Here is a 16,376-nt window from a genome sequence, read left to right as displayed (position 1 = left end):
AGTCACAGGTCTCTGGAGATAAAGGGTTTACAGGTGCTAAACCCAGTTGAGCCTGTCAAGTTAACCCAATTGGTAAATAGGGAGGCTGCAGCCCAGAGATCCAGTCTAAAAGTGGCAGACTATGTGGTTCCACCCAGAGGGGAGAAAGGTATCAAAACCTGTCTCCCAGGGGTGAATGTGAGAGGGAGTTAAAGAGCTCTAAAGCACAATTTGCCCAGTTATCATGACACTAAATAGCAAGTCTGGATAACACTTGACTAGACAGGTATGAAAATACTGTATTTACAGAGTAAGGACGGGGAGATCAAATGCAACAGAAAGTAACCAAGTCATGATGTATTAACATGAATTTTTTATTAGTTCCACATTTTTGTTGAGAATTCTTTTGTCGGTGTGCACTCTTCTTCATTGCTGATTATAATCCTGAGTCCTCCTTTCTGAGTAAGAGTGTATTTTGAAAAGTAACTTGGAATCACGATCTGGTATATGTAGAGAAGGCATATCTGGAGAAGATTACTTGTTCAGAATAATCAGTATATTTACAGGTGAATGTGACTTTGGAGACTGTTAACATTATTGGGATATCACAGATTCAGGATTCTCATTTAATTGCAGGAAAAACTACTAGGCAGGGTTTACATTCAGTGTGTGATCACAGGAATTGAATGCTCTTTCATAGACAATCCTAGCTGGGTTTTTTACATACTCCTTTGTAGGATTCCCTGCTCAGCCAGCTTTCAGTGCTTTGGTTTATGGAGATGGTTCATTAGTTCCTCAGAAGCCTTGCCCAATCTTCCTTATGAGTATACTGAACCCACTTCTGAAGAACATGGAGACAGATAGCGAGGGTTCTAACTGGCAGAATAAGATGCCCTGTGTTCCATCCAACTTCTTGGTCAATTGGCTAATCCATTAGATGTGCAAGGGAGTAGTTTAAGAGCTTCCTTTTCTGTGGGTCTGAAGGATCTGCTAATATGACTTCAAGAGAGAAGTGGTAGAGTACAAAGTTGTGCAGTGCATAACAGATACTGGGAATCTGTCAGGGTCTAACTATTACAAGGCCTTTGGAACTGGCTGTACAAAGTGCATGTGAGGAGTGACAAACAATCCAGTATCTGGGAGCCCAGGGGAAAAAGACTTTCTCCATGAAAGCAAATCTGTTTCCCAAGAGTTAACTCAAAGCACCAGGTTAGTGGATCAGCTTTAGAACTGTTCCAAAATCCACCTGTGGTGGGGAAAAATGTGTCAACAGTTAGCTCCTGATTGAGATGTGTGAGGCACTATGATAGTGTCTGGAAAAAAGAAGGCAGTCAGGGAAACCTGACAGAGAGCATCCCTGAAAACGGGTACCGAAGCCAGCAGCCCCTGGGACTTGGATGAAGTGACAGGGAAGCTTGAAGTAGTGACTTCATCAATCAGAGTACTATGTCGTCAGACTTCTCTGAAATGTTTTTTCTCTCTTTTAATTGATGGCCATGTGTCATTACACAATGTTTACAGGATTTTAATGCTCATTTGTTGCACTTTAAATAACTGCCTCAATTGTATTTCTGGATGGCCAAAAATATTTGTCTCTGCTACTTGAATACAAAGTTCTTTCTAGTGCTATTTTTTCCATATTTAAAGGATTCCTTCAGTAAGTGGGTGGCTACTTTTTATTGTAGCCTTTTGAGCTAGTGTTCATGTCAATCCTCCACTAATTTCCAACTGTTTAAAACTTTCAAGTATATTCCCCTCCTCCCCCTTCCCCATTTGCTTTTTAGTGGAATCACTAGAATAGAATGCTGATGAACAACCATGTCGCTGGGTTAATATTTGACTGGAAATTTCATTGATCATTGCTGATAAATTTTATATGTTTGGGAAGACAATTGTGATAAATATCGATAGAATCATAGAATTTAAGGTCAGAAGGGACCCTTAGATCACTGTAGGCTACTGGCCAGTCCTCTCAGCTCAGGAAGGAATGACACCATGCCCAGAATCTGGTTCAGACCCTTTTCTCAGGGCTTCAGTTTTATTTCTTCCACATAAAGTTAGTGCAGCACATTAATCATCCTTTCCCCTTAACCTGGTTCCCTACAGGTTTCCATTCTACAGGCTACTTGCCTGAGAGTCATACTTTGCTCCCTCTGACAGGAGTCAAACTGCTTACTGTAGCTCTCCCCCTTTGGCCTAAGGGCTTCCTACTTCAGCCTTCAGGCTTCTGGCAAATCAACTGAGTCATTTTCTGGCTTTTTATAATCAACTGATCCCTTGCTGATAGGTCTCAGCTAAGAGATAGTTAAGCTATCATAGGTGAAGCTGGGCCCAACTCCTCCAAAAGAGTGTTTTTGGCCATCCATCTCATGACAATTAACTTGTCTAACAACCTGTATATGATGGGCCCTTACAGTTCACCCGGTTACCCCCTACATTGAGCTCAATAACTTGTTTGACTAAATAAAGCATACTTTTCAGACAGGCATCCAGTCTTGATTTGAAGATAAGAAAAGACTGAGCCATTTTTTTCTAATGGTTAATCACCTTCATTGTTGGATTTTGCCTTATTTCCCATTTGTGGATGTCTGACTTCAGCTTCTAAACATTGGTTCTTGTTTGCTTTTCTCTCATTTAGTCATTTAGTACCCAATATTTTTCCCTCATGAAGGTACTTACACACCGTATCAAATAAGCTCTGTTTCCTTTTTGACTGAGCTCTTTAAGTCTCTCAGTGTGTAAGGCGTTTTCTCCATCCCTCAAATGGTTCTTTTCTGCACCCTTTCCAGTTTTTCAACATCATTTTTTAAAATGTGGACACCAGAACTCTACCATGTTGAAGGTTTATCGTTGTAGTTTTTTCACATTCAGGTCAAGTTCCATTTAATTTTAAGTCTGTGAACGAAACAACCCTCTGTCTGATCCATGAGATCCTCTTCTAGGTGGGGACCTTATCAACCCTAATTCCTACTGGTAACCCTACTGCGCACCATTCAGGAAGATCTAAAGAACTGAACATCCTTTCATGGGGGATTAACTGCATAAGAATCAGGCCTACATCTGAAAGAGCCCCTGTTCTGTATCAGGGAGGTAATTTTGAAATTATACTTTGATTGCAGTATGCTCAAACTAGCATACTTATGTTTATTATCTCACAATAGCTCTCAAATTTGTATGGACAGTTGGGTTTATAAAACTTTCTCCTGAAAATTTAACATCCTTATCTCTTTTGATTCAAAATTCTTGCAGTCTTGCTTCAAATACCTGTGTATACTATTTGTCTGGAGGAGGATGAGTAGGAAATTCCTTAACTTCTTGGCACTAAAAATCATATTTTCCCAAAGACTGAGCTAAAGTGCAAAACATCTTTTCTCTCCCTCACCCCAGATCAGAGGCTTTGAAACTGCTTACTGTATAGATAGCATGGGGCACACCAATGGCGGCTTTGTTGAACTTGGACCATGCCACAGAATGGGAGGAAATCAGGTACGTAGCCTTGAGGCGAGAAGTTTGAAAAAGACGGTTGCAATGAATAGTCATAAAGCTGCTTCTCTGATCAAGTTGTCCTTAAAACTACAGTGGTTACCAAAAAGTAGATTAAATGGGGGAAAAATATTGAGTGCACTGTGCCTGCTTTTATGGATGGGAATTGGGGATTTGTTTCCATTCAGGAAATATTCTTCTCACTTTACTGTACTGCCTTAGTTATTATTTCTCAGAATTGTGATATAGTATAGGTGTGCAATGCACTAATACATTAAATAGCTTTCCACTACCAGAGACAAGGAATCAAATACAAATGAATTCATAAGTGAAGCTGAGTTAAATTGACAAAGCTTAGTTCCTAGTAGATAATTGTAATAAGACTATTGCACAATTGGGACTGTCTTCACAGTTCACCACTACATCTATAAATGCGCAACCTACCTCAGGTGGTCATATTGCTTTATCTTCTTGAGTTGGACACTTGTATAAAGTCTGTATATAAAGACTTGTATAAAGTCTGCATACAGAAATATGGCTTAAAGCAAAATGGTAAGAAGTAGTTAACAAAAGATTATTTTCCCTATGTTTTTGATTTAATCATATGCAGTCAAGCTTTGTCAATAGTGCGGTCACATACAGGATGATGTCCTTGTGAAAAATCATGTTCAGTTGGCTCTTAATGTAATAGCCTGTAAATGTCACTGTTTTCAATGTAATTTAAAATATAGTGCAATACCCTGTGAAAATACATTTTCAGTATATAATACAATATTCTAAAAAGCCTGTGAAAAATTCATTTTTTTTTTCAGTCCTAAAATCTTACCTTAATAAAATGCCAATCTAAGCAGTAGCAGAAATTATCTGTTTGTATTTCAGTTTGGTAATTTGACCTCTGGCCCAGTGCTCTGTAGTTTTAAATTTATAATTGTCTTCATTTGAAAATACTGGTGAGGACAAAAGTCCACAGGTGATTATATAGCCATCAAGCCACAGAATGATTTATCCAGCTCTTTTCAGGAGCCTCTCAGATAAAACCTTTTGCATTTATCCACTTTGTTCCTAACTTAATTTAGTAGTCATATATATTTAGTTTTCTGAGCTCAGAAAGAAGGTACTTCATATGCTAAGCTCATGTCTATACTACCACTTATGTTGGCAAAACTTATGTCACTTACGGGTGTGAAAAAACTAAGCTTCTACCGCCAACATAGCTACTGCTGCTTGTTAAGGTGGTTTTATTATGTCAATGGGAGACAGGCGTGAACAAGGGGGGCAAGCTGGGACAAGTCCCCCTGCCCCCTAATCCATGGATCACAGAACGTCTCCAGGGCGGGCAGAGCAAGCTCCTCTGGCTGTGGTGCCAGGAGCTGATAGCTCCTCTGGCCCCTGGGGTGTGAGGGGAGAGTGAGCTCTTCTAGTCCCAGGGCCATGGCAGGGAGAGCCAGCCTTGGGGCTGCCGGGTGAGGGCAGGGGAAAGCCGGCTCCTCCAGCCCCAGGGTCGCAGGGTGGGGTGGAGGGATAACCGGCTCCTCCAGCTCCGGGGGACACAGAATGTGCCCCTCTAAAAGTGGCCAAATTTTGTATTCCTGTGCATGCCCGTGACAGGAGAGCACTCTCCCGTTGGCATAGAGCAGCTACATGAGCAATCTTACAGCAGCGCAGCTGCATCAGGACAGCTATACTGCTGTAAGCTTGCTAGTGCAGACATGGCCTTAGTCTGTGAGAGTGAAAAGCTAATATATTGCATCACCTAAAATAAATCAGCCCTATTCAAGCAAAGGTAGGTGTGATGATAATTTCAAAAGAATATTCTAGATGATGTAAATTAATTGTTATAGCATTGCTTCTAAAATTGCAGTTCTCTCTTCCAGTGATTGCTCATATCCATTCCAATATAGGTGTGTGCGCGCCCCGTGCACAGATTCCCAGAACTTTTTTCCCTTAGCATTCCCCGTAGGGTCGGCTCAGGCACCCCCTGGAGTGCTGCGCTCATGCCGCAGTACATAGAGCGCCGCCGACCCTGCGGCCCCTCAGTTCCTTCTTTCCACCTGTGACGGTTGCTGGAATGTTTGCCTCTTGCATATCGCAAGTAGCCTCCCTTAGTACTTAGTGTTCTTTGTTACAGTTGATTGCCATAGATTAGTGTTAAGTTAGACAAGTTAAGTAATTAGTTAGCAGCCCTCAGGGGCTATAGTTGAGCCATGCCTGGCTCCATTGGCTTTAAAGCCTGCACCTTGTGTGCAAAACCTTTTGCTGTGAGCGATCCTCACGATCGCTGCCTCCGGTGCCTCGGAGAGCAGCATAGATGTGAAAAATGCAAGATCTGTAAGGCCTTCGAGCCGCGGACCCAGAAGGAACGGGACGCCAGGCTAAAGGCCATCCTGATGGAGTCCGCGCTCCGCCCGGACTCCGAGCCATCGCGTTCGCCGGCGGCACCAAGTGTCTCCTCAGTGTGGAGCACTCCACCGGCACCGAAACCCGCAGTGCCAAAGAAGAAGAAGCGGCCCAAGGCCGCACACATGGACTCCTCCCTGCGACCGGTACAACAGGAAACAGCACAGGAGATGCCCCAGCCACATGCCGTGGAGGTTACTCCGGCACCGGCATCTCCTCGCAGAGAGCCTCCCCCGACTCCTGGGGGTGGGGGAGCGCCTCTGCAAAGGCTGTTGACGCTGGAGGTTTTCGCAGCGGCGCGCATCTTCATGGGCCTGCCCACGCCTCCATCGCTCCCTCAGCTGAGGGATCCGGGACCGGCGTCTCGGGGTAAATCCGTGCTGGGTTGTCCTGGTGGGTGGCGGAGACAGGAGTCGAGGTCTCCCCCCAGACGGTCGAGGAGGGTAGAGAGTGCGGGCTCCCCTCCTAGCTCCGACTCTGAGTCGTCGAGCTCCTTGACACTGTGGCACCGAGGGCGGTCAAGAGGCAAACGCAAGAGGCGATGTCGTTCCAGCTCCGCCTCATGCAGGGGTCACCGCTCCGGCTCTGGTACTTCGGTACAGAGCCTCGCTCGGCACCGATCCCCGACACCGGTGCAGATCATGGTGCCGGTGACTCCATCAAGTGCCTCAGCACTGGTTGCTTTGGAACCAGCCACTTTGGCTCCGCCGCCGACTCTGGCACCGACAACCTCGGCACTGTCGGCACCGGCACCGCTTGTGCTGACACAGCTTGCCTCAGCACCGCCGGCACTGGCACCGATCGCCTCGGCACTGCCGGCACCGGCACTGATCGCCTCGGCACTGCCGGCACCGATCGCCTCGGCACGAAGGAGGCGATCGCGCTCCGATTCATCGTCCCGGAGATACAGGCGACGCCTCTCCTACTCCTGAGGTGGAAAATGCCACCGAAAGAGTTTGAGGTGTGGGAGGAGGTCATCTGGCTCCTCCAGTAGTCGGTCCCCTCGGCGGCACCGGAGACGCCGGCACCGCTGGTCGTCTTCTTCATCGTCCTGGGGCTGTTCACCTCCCAGGTACCACACACGGCGGTCCAGTGGCTCTGGGTCCCAGACTCGCCAACCGGGTACGACGCAGCAGGTGCAAATGCCGGCACCGACATGGCTCCAGGGCCCCTGGCAGTGGCCATACGGGGGCCCTGGGGTGCCCAGATGGGCCAAGGGACCACCTCCGTTCATTCCTCGGTGGCCCAATCAGTGCCCCCACCACCGATCCACCCAGAACAGGACCACCCGTCGGAGGAGGGGTCAGACCATGAGGAAGGCCCCTCCACAGGGCCCCTTCCACAGTCCTCCTCCTCATCCCCTGATGAGGCGGCTGCCCGAGACCGTAAGGCCCCCCCTTTTTGATTTCCGGGCCCACCAGGACCTGCTAATAAGGGGGGCAGGGAATTTAAGCCTGGAACTTAAAGAGATGTCGGAGGAGGAGGACCCCCTCTTTGGGATATCTCGAGTTGCCTTGCCTGTTCACGAGAGGGTGATGAAGATTGCCAGAACCCTCTGGCAAACCCCTTCTTCGGTGGCCCCCACCTCTAAGGGGGTGGAAAGAGAATATTACGTTCCCAAGGAAGACTTTGACTTTCTTTACAACCACCCCGCCCCGGGGACACTTGTGGTGGAGGCCACTGATCATCGAGACCGCCAAGGTGGCCAGGGTAATACCCCTAAAGACAAGGACAGTAAGAAGCTGGACTTGTTCGGCCGCAAAATATACTCCACAGCGGCCCTGCAGCTGAGGGTTGCAAACCATCAAGCCCTCCTCGGGAGATACAACTTAAACCTGTGGTCCTCGCTGCAGAGGTTCCAGTCAGGGTTATCCTCTGACCAGGCCGCGGATTTCGCCACTGTGTCCCAGGAAGGCTTGCGGTAGCGAATGCGGCCTTGCAATCTGCAAGTGATGCAGCGGATACCGCCAGCAGGGCAATGGCTTCAGCCATCGTCATGCGCCGCTGCTTCTGGCTCCAAGCTTCAGGCTTATCTCAGGAGGTCCAACAGGCCATTCAGGACCTCCCCTTTGATGACACTGGCCTCTTCTCAGGACTTCTGAAGGACTCGCGAGCCACCCTAAAGTCCCTTGGGCTATACACCCTGCAGGCCTCGAGGCGCCAGTCTCGGCCCCAGGCCCAGAGGCAGCCACAGCCGCCACTTAGGCTGCCCCCCAGACCCGCCCAACCTAGGAGGGGTCGGGACCGTTATAGGGGCCCCAACCGCCGCGACTGCCAGGGGTCCTCGGCGAGGCCTCAGCAAGGCCCAAGTAAGGGCAATAATAAACTATTTTGACGGCGTCCATGAGGGTGGCACTCCTCTTTTCCCCCTGGATCTATCCCGGCCCTTTGCCCACAGGCTAGGGCTGTACTATTCAGAATGGGAAACCATCACCACAGACCGCTGGGTCCTCGGTGTAGTCCTCAGGGGCTATGCCTTCCAGCTTATGGCCTGTCCCCCGAACTCTCCCCCTATCCAGCCCCTCTTCAGGGACCCTGCTCACGAGCAGCTCCTCATATAAGAGGTCAACTCTTTGCTCTTGCTCGGAGCGGTAGAAGAAGTTCCTCCGCAGGAATGGGGGAGGGGATTCTACTCGCGGTACTTCTTAATCCCCAAGGCCAAGGGGGGCCTAAGGCCTATTTTAGACCTCCGCCGTCTGAACAGGTTTATCAGACACACCAGGTTCCACATGGTTTCCCTAACATCCATCATTCCCACCCTAGATCCAGGGGACTGGTATGCTGCCCTCGAACTCAAGGATGCATATTTCCATATTACTATCCTCCCCGGCCACAGAAGGTTCCTCAGATTTGTGGTAGCGGGCTGCCGTTACTAATTTGCATCCCTGCCCTTTGGCCTCTCATCAGCCCCCAGGGTCTTCACGAAATGTATGGCGGTGGTAGCGGCCCATCTGCGCTGCAGGGGGGTTCAGATATTTCCATACTTGGACAATTGGCTGATCTGGGGCAGGTCCAGGGCCCACATGAAGAACAGCCTGACTCTCACCTGCGCCACATGCACCAAACTGGGGCTGCTCATCAACGAGCAGAAGTCCACGCTCACCCCGGTGCAGCGCATAGAGTTTATAGGGGCCACCCTACATGCCACCCAGGCTAGAGCCTTCCTCCCACGGCCTCGGTTCGAGACCATGGCCGCCATAATCAACGAGTTGCACAGGTCCCCCACGATGACAGCCAGGCATTGCCTTCAGCTGTTGGGACATATGGTGGCGTGTACATATGTGGTGAAGTGGCTCACCTCAAACTCAGACCTCTCCAAGGGTGGCTGGCCTCGGTATATATACCTGCCAGGCACTCGCTAAACAGGATGATCACGGTCCCCACCCAGGTACTGTCCTCCCTGGACTAGTGGCGGGACCCAGGGGAGGTTCTGAAAGGGGTTCCCTTCAGAGACTTGGCTCCTTCAGTGACGCTGATAACGGATGCCTCAGACATGGGGTGGGGGGCTCATATCAGCAAGGACCTGAGCACTCAGGGGTTCTGGTCACCAGATGAGAGGGCTCTCCATATCAATGTCAGAGAGCTCAGAGCTATCTGTCTGGCCTGCAAGGTCTTCCTCAGTGTCCTGAGGGGCAGGATGGTTCAGGTCCTCACGGACAACATGGCGGCCATGTTCTATGTGAACAGGCAGTGGGGGTGCGCTCCTCGGCCCTGTGCCAGGAGGCCGTTCGACTATGGGACTTAGCAGTGAGGCACGATTTTCATTTAACCGCCTCTCACTTCCTGGGGGTCAGGAACAACGAGGCGGACCGCCTCAGCAGGTCGTTCTTACCCCGCCACGATTGGTCACTGCACCCCGAGGTGGTAACTTTCATTTTCCAGAAGGGGGGGTTCCCCAACTGGACCTGTTCGCATCGTCTTGGAACAGGAAGTGCCCACGGTTCTGCTCGCTCCAGGGGCGCGAACCGGACTCCCTCTCCGACACGTTCCTGCTAGACTGGAAGGGGACCCTTATGTATGCGTTTCCTCCCATTCCTCTGCTGCCCAAAGTACTCTTGAAGATCAAGAGGGACAGAGCAGACATCATACTGATTGCACCAGCTTGGCCGAGGCAGCACTGGTACAGCATGCTGCTCGACCTGTCCATCGACACGCCGATCCTGCTCCCGAGCCGCTACGACCTGCTCTCCCAGGACTAGGGCCGCCTGTTGCACCCAGACCTGGAATCCCTACACCTGACGGTATGGAGACTCTCTGGCTGACAGAAGGAGAGAGAGCTTGCTCCATACAGGTCCAGCAGGTTCTGCTCGGTAGCAGGAAACCTTCCACTCAGGTGGTATGCCGGGCCAAGTGGAAGCGTTTTACCTGTTGGGAGCAGTCCCGGGGTATCCCACCGACTTGTTCGCCCATACAGGCGATCTTGGAGTATCTCCTCCATTTGAAGCTCCAGGGTCTAGCACTGGCCTCCCTCCCAGCCGATGGAGGGCAGATCCCTCTTCTCCCACCCTATGTCAATTAGATTCCTCAAGGGGGTAGAGAGGCTATACCCGCAGGTCCGTGACTCAGTGCCTCCCTAGGACTTGAACCTGGTCCTCACCATGTTGACAGGACCCCCCTTCGAGCCTATGGCTACATGCCCATTGCTTGTCCTCTTTTGGAAGGTAGCCTTCCTGGTGGCCATTACATCAGCGAGGAGGGTCTCTGAGATTAGGGCTTTGACCTCGGAGCCCCCCTATACTGTCTTCTACAAAGACAAAGTGCAGCTGAGACCCCATCCGTCCTTCCTGCCTAAGGTGGTGTCCCAGTTCCATTATAACCAAGATATCTTCCTTCCTGTGTTTTTTCCGAAACCACACAGGACGGAGGAGGAGCAGAGATGGCACTCGCTGGATGTCAGACAAGCCCTGGCCTATTACATCGAACGGACCAAGCCGTTCCGGAAGTCAACATAGCTATTTGTGGCAGTGGCGGACCGGATGAAAGGCTCACCTGTCTCCACCCAGTGCATCTCCACCTGGATCTCCGCCTGTATTAAAACCTGCTACAAGTGGGCGAAGGTACCGCTTCCAGGACCTGTGACAACACACTCAACCAGGGCTCAGGCCTCATCCACAGCCTTCCTGGAACAAGTGCCCCTGCAGGACATCTGCAAAGCAGCCACCTGGTCATCGGTCCACACCTTCACGTCTCACTATGCCATTGTGCAGCAGGCGAGAGAGGACACGGGTGTCGGCAGAGCTGTGCTCTCGAGAGCAACTCACCGTTGAATCTTACCCGCCTCCAAGGTATGGCTATTTAATCACCTATATTGGAATGGATATGAGCAATCACTCAAAGAGAGAAAACATGGTTACTTACCAGTAACTGTTGTTCTTCGAGATGTGTTGCTCATATCCATTCCACACCCACCCCCGTCCCCACTGTTGGAGTCGGCAGAAAGAAGGGACTGAGGGGCCGCAGGGTCGGCGGCGCCCTATGTACCACGGCATGAGCGCGGCACTCCAAGGGGCGCCTGAGCCGACCCTACGGGCAGTGCTAAGGGAAAAAAGTTCCGGGAATCTGTGCACGGGGCGCGCACGCACCTATATTGGAATGGATATGAGCAACACATCTCGAAGAACAACAGTTACTGGTAAGTAACCATGTTTTTCCTTATGAAGTTCACCCTTTGTGATTACAGTAACGAAAAGGTGACTCAATATTTTTCTTTTAGCTTTTCCGAATAAATGAAGCTAATCAACTCATGCAATATGACCAGTGTTTGACTAAAGGACCTGATGGATCAAAAATTATGATTACGCACTGTAATCTGAATGAATACAAGGAATGGCAATACTTCAAGGTATGTGACAGCATATGGTGCAATGAGAGGAGATTTGTTAGACTTTTTTACACTCCATTTTGTTAGACTTTTTTATTGTGCATACATATGGAAGTAAAGCTCTAGGACCAGATTCACTGATTTGGTGTGGCAAAATGTAAATTTCACTTTCCTATAGCAGGCTTTCCCTTTATTTTATGGGGGGAATTCACTCTGAGAGAAGATGGGCTTTGTTTGCACTACCCACCCTCTCCCAGGATTTCCATTTCAGGAAATTCCACCATGGGAGCGTATGCCATGGGTATGTGCTGAATCAGCACATTCCCACTGTCCCCTTTTTGGCACTGTGATGGCCCCCACACCACTGATGAAGGTTGCAACAGCTTTTGCTCACAGCAACCTCCCTGCTAATGCACTTCCCACCAACAGAATCCTCCATAATGTCTGTACGGCCAGACCCTAGGATGAATTTAGCAGCTGGAATACTGTAATTTGTAATTTGATTACCTTTTATATCTTTATTGAAATAGTGTTCCATTTAAACTACATTTTTCAGTAGTACTGAGAGAGGAGTGGGGAAGTACAACAACGCTAGTTCTATTTCTGTTATATTTAATTATTTATATGTGTTGTCCTGTGTCTTGTCCAGCGTTTGGTTTTGTTCTTTTGTTAGATCCATATTCTCTGAGTAAATATTGCCTTGTGTTTCCCAAATGATGCGTGTGGCAGCCGTGTAATGATATTGCAAAAGATTTGAATTTTTAAATAAAGTATTTATTTCACAGCTATTACAAGCTATAAAGTAAATATGTAATTTCGTATGGGTACTAACTTTGAAAACATTTTTATCACACTACTCTATTATATTTAATGAGTCAGCTTAAACTCTTGTTCCAGTAAAAAGAGAGACAGAATACATGAAGGGGGAAATTTGGCCTTTAAATACATGCACGCTCAGAACTTAATTGTGTATTTGTGGCATAATTTGGTCTAACAGGATTGAATGCCAGATTGCCATCACTCAGTTGTTTTATGAATCGTTACCATCTAGTTTGTCGGGCATTTATTAATTCACTCATTAGTCTGTTGGTATCTGGATTCCATTTGCCTGAAGCAGTTAGATTCTTTGTTAAACATTATGTGGTGAAAGTACATTTGCCTTCCACTGACATGTAAGTTTTTGTAATATTTGCATACAGCTGTGAAGTCCTGAATAGCAAAAAGCTGTTTGTATGGCACTAAAAACCTGGGAAGAGAGAGACAAGATTTTTTAAATCCCAGGAATTCAGATAAAAATCAATACACACTATTTTGGGATCTACTTTGTTCTGTAGTGTATATGTACAACTTGTTTGATCTTTAGCAATTCTAAAGTGGCCCTCCATGTTACTAGCCACTTCATTAGACTGTTTTTACATGAATTACACTGGATGAACTTCTGATCAAGATGATCATCTTTAATTATTGTGCTACCCATTTTTTAAATATATTCTCACTGAGGAAGACAGGAGGATAACAATTATGACCAGTATAAGAAATGTGATGCCCGGTGCAGACATGAACTGTAAGATTTTTTTGGGGGTGTGTGTGTACGTGTTTCTTTGCTGCTCAAACAGTCACAATATTTGTGCTACTAAAGTGACTCAATTATGTGACTATAGAGATTTATTGGCAGTGCTCCTATAGGCCACTCAAGTATCCCAGAGGGTGTGGTCAGATCTGGTCAGAATATTCCCTTTGTCGACTTTTGTTGATTTTGGGGGGCAGAGGCTATCCGAGAACCCCACTACTCCCTGCTGCCGTTGGGAAAAGGAAGCATGGGGGAAGAGCTGAGACAAATCATCACTTTTGCCCCAGATAGTTTATTGCTCTGGATATTGGTATTATGGTTATAACTTTTAGGTGAAGCATAAAGAACAGGATCAGATGGAAATCCTAAGCAGTAAAGGTCTTGTTTTCAAGCATTTATCTTTAATAAAATAATTTGTGCAGCCTAGATTTTTTTTAAATCAAACACTGAAAAGATAGTTTAGAATCATTTATGCAGATGTAGCCTGTTTCCTATGAAACTGTGGGTTTTTAAAATGGACTAAGTGCATCTATTTACCTTTTTGTAATGTAACATTTCAAGATCTGAAAATATAGGCCTAATAAGTGATAAAATATTTGATGTAGAAGTGAAACTTTCACAGGGACTCTGGGTAACTTATTTTTAAACAGCAACACATATTAGGTGGGGAAAATTTAAATCTATTTCTGGTTGTTTTGTTTTCCAGAATCTACATAGATTTACCCATATTCCTTCAGGGAAGTGCTTAGATCGTTCAGAGGTCTTACATCAAGTCTTTATCACTGAGTGTGACTCCAGTAAAGCAACACAAAAATGGGAAATGAACAACATTCTTAGTGTATAGACAAAATAAACAAAAACCTGCCTACTGACACATTAATTTGTACAGGACTGAAAATAACCTGAAAACTGCTGCAACTTTTAACTTTGTACAGCTGCGAGCCTGAAATCTCCTGACTTGGATGAAGGACATAGATGAACTTTGATATTACAATAACATTATCATCTGCAGTTAATGTTTACAGAGCTGCTTTTACCTTAAACTTTGTAGATGTTTACATCTTTTTGTTTTATGATGTTGGGATTTAATGTGCTCTTAGCTATGTTTTATAGGAACAAAGTTAAAGGCACAGTGGTCTTTGGGATTTCACTCAGGGGTCTGAAGACAGTTTTTTTACACACACTTGAAAAAAGGTTGGAGTAACCAGACTTTCATATAAAGTGGTGATTATCAATCTGTTCTATCATTTTATTTAATTTTACATCCTACCAAGCACTGCCACGGGTTATTAGCCAGAGTGGCCTTCTTTCACAGTCCTACTGCTTTTTTGGAAAGGTAGATTTCAACATATTTAGTGCCTCTTTCATTTCTCTATATATTTTACAAGAAAAGCATTTGGTTGAATTTATAGTATAGATTTGTAGAAACGTCACCTTGATATGGATTAATTGTACCACCCACATAATTCCAAAGACAAGTTTATGTTGCCAATGTGACTACTGGTAAGGCAAATAAGGCACAGACTACACCAGAAATGCTGTTTGGGGGTCCCAAAAATATTGCAAAATGTCCCTGTAATTTCATTGAAACTTTAAGTGAGCTGAACCAGGTATGCTGAGTAGCACTTTGATGCACCTGGTATGTTAGATAGCACTAAAACAATTGAACATTTATTTTCTTTACAGTATTAAAACAAAACAAAAAAACCTGAACCTTAAAGCACTATGTGATACAAATGATGAAGAGAGCACTCTGAATTACAGCTAAGAATTTACAAACACTAACTTCCCTGTTGTATCATGCCATACAAACCTCCAATATATTTTCAGCTAAAGCTGCACAATGTATAAAATTAAGAATGGTCCAGTATTTTCCTGACACTAAAAGTATAAATGGAATTCACCTGGAGGTGAACTGAAACTTCAAAGAAAAAATATCAAAATAATTAACACACAGAGATAAACTTTAAAGGGGCACTGTCAACTAGTTTTAGATCCAGATTTTAGATTTGAAAAAAGGGACAGGAAACCCTGAAACTATTCCTGTTTGTATTAAGTGTTCTAGTTTCAGTGGGGGTTTTTTTGTTTTGTTTTGTTTTTTTTACATTCTCCTGCAGGGTTGTGAACCCAAATTAAAACAGCACTGTGCTATAGTATGCAAATTATAAATAATAAGTAAAAAAGTGAGGAATGGCTTCCAAATGGGAATTTATATTAAGAATCCCCATAAAATTATAAATATTTACACTGAATAAAATATACGTACAATCTAATCATTTTACTTCCTAATCCTAAACGCAAGATTCTGTGGCTATTAAGAGTTGATGACATAACGAGTGGCTTAATAGAAGTTGAGCACTTAGCACCTCACAGGATCAGACCCTGAAAATATTTGTTTTAGAACCAAATTCTGCCCTCAGATGCAGACTAACATTGCAGGTAACTTCCATTGAAGTTATAAAGGTTATGTGTCATAATTACAGGCAGAATTTGACCTTTATAAAGCTATCTATCTATGCATATTTTGGCAATGATTTGGGATCTTCTCTGGCTTTCTTTAAACTTCTCAGCTGTCCTTTAAAATGTGTGAAAAATAAAATTAGAAAATAAAGGAGGGAGAAACTGGAAAAAGGAGAATAAGGGTATAGGTAACTATTATTTGTGTGTATGAAAACTGACTCCATTTTTTGTGCTGGGTAGATTAATCATGTTACTATGCATCAGTGAAAGAAAGGTAGCATATAAATTGTGCAGGTGTGTATTTTAAATGGGTATTTTGTGCAATTCATTAAAAGATACTGTATGTGCATATGAATCTGTATCTGAAACTGCAAACTGTACAAAACATGGGAACATCAGAAGTTGTTGCTGTAATGACTTCCTATTGTAGCCTGCTTGGAAAAAAAATAATTCCCATATCTTGCTTTGTAAACTGATGATAATATCACTATGCATTTCTACATATTTTATAAATTTGATTTATGCAGATTTTGATACACTGTAAGTTTCTGTAGAAATTGTATAAATCTTCAAAAATTTTATTAGGGATAAATCTGGGAAGCCTATGTGCATCTTAATTCTGGGTTGCTTGTTTTCTAGATGAGGAAAATAAAACAAATATTTTAA

General features: G+C 45.6%; 1 protein-coding gene across 3 annotated transcripts in view; it reads left to right on the top strand.

Annotated features, from left to right (window-relative positions):
* Positions 1-16,376, top strand: part of GALNT7 (polypeptide N-acetylgalactosaminyltransferase 7) — a 116,291-nt gene extending 99,915 nt beyond the window's left edge. For all 3 annotated transcript variants that reach the window (XM_067551725.1, XM_067551726.1, XM_067551728.1), the window contains 3 exons: positions 3,367-3,465; positions 11,573-11,701; positions 13,957-16,376. In XM_067551725.1, the coding sequence (XP_067407826.1) occupies positions 3,367-3,465; positions 11,573-11,701; positions 13,957-14,094 (366 nt within the window). In that variant the 3' untranslated portion in view covers positions 14,095-16,376. The remainder of the gene's footprint in view (positions 1-3,366; positions 3,466-11,572; positions 11,702-13,956) is intronic.

Source organism: Emydura macquarii, unplaced genomic scaffold, assembly GCF_026122565.2.
Source record: "Emydura macquarii macquarii isolate MOO-44397 ecotype Brisbane River unplaced genomic scaffold, CSIRO-AGI_Emac_v2 contig_1363, whole genome shotgun sequence".
In the NCBI taxonomy this organism is placed as follows: Eukaryota; Metazoa; Chordata; order Testudines; family Chelidae; genus Emydura; species Emydura macquarii.
This window is presented reverse-complemented; position numbering and strand designations above follow the sequence as displayed.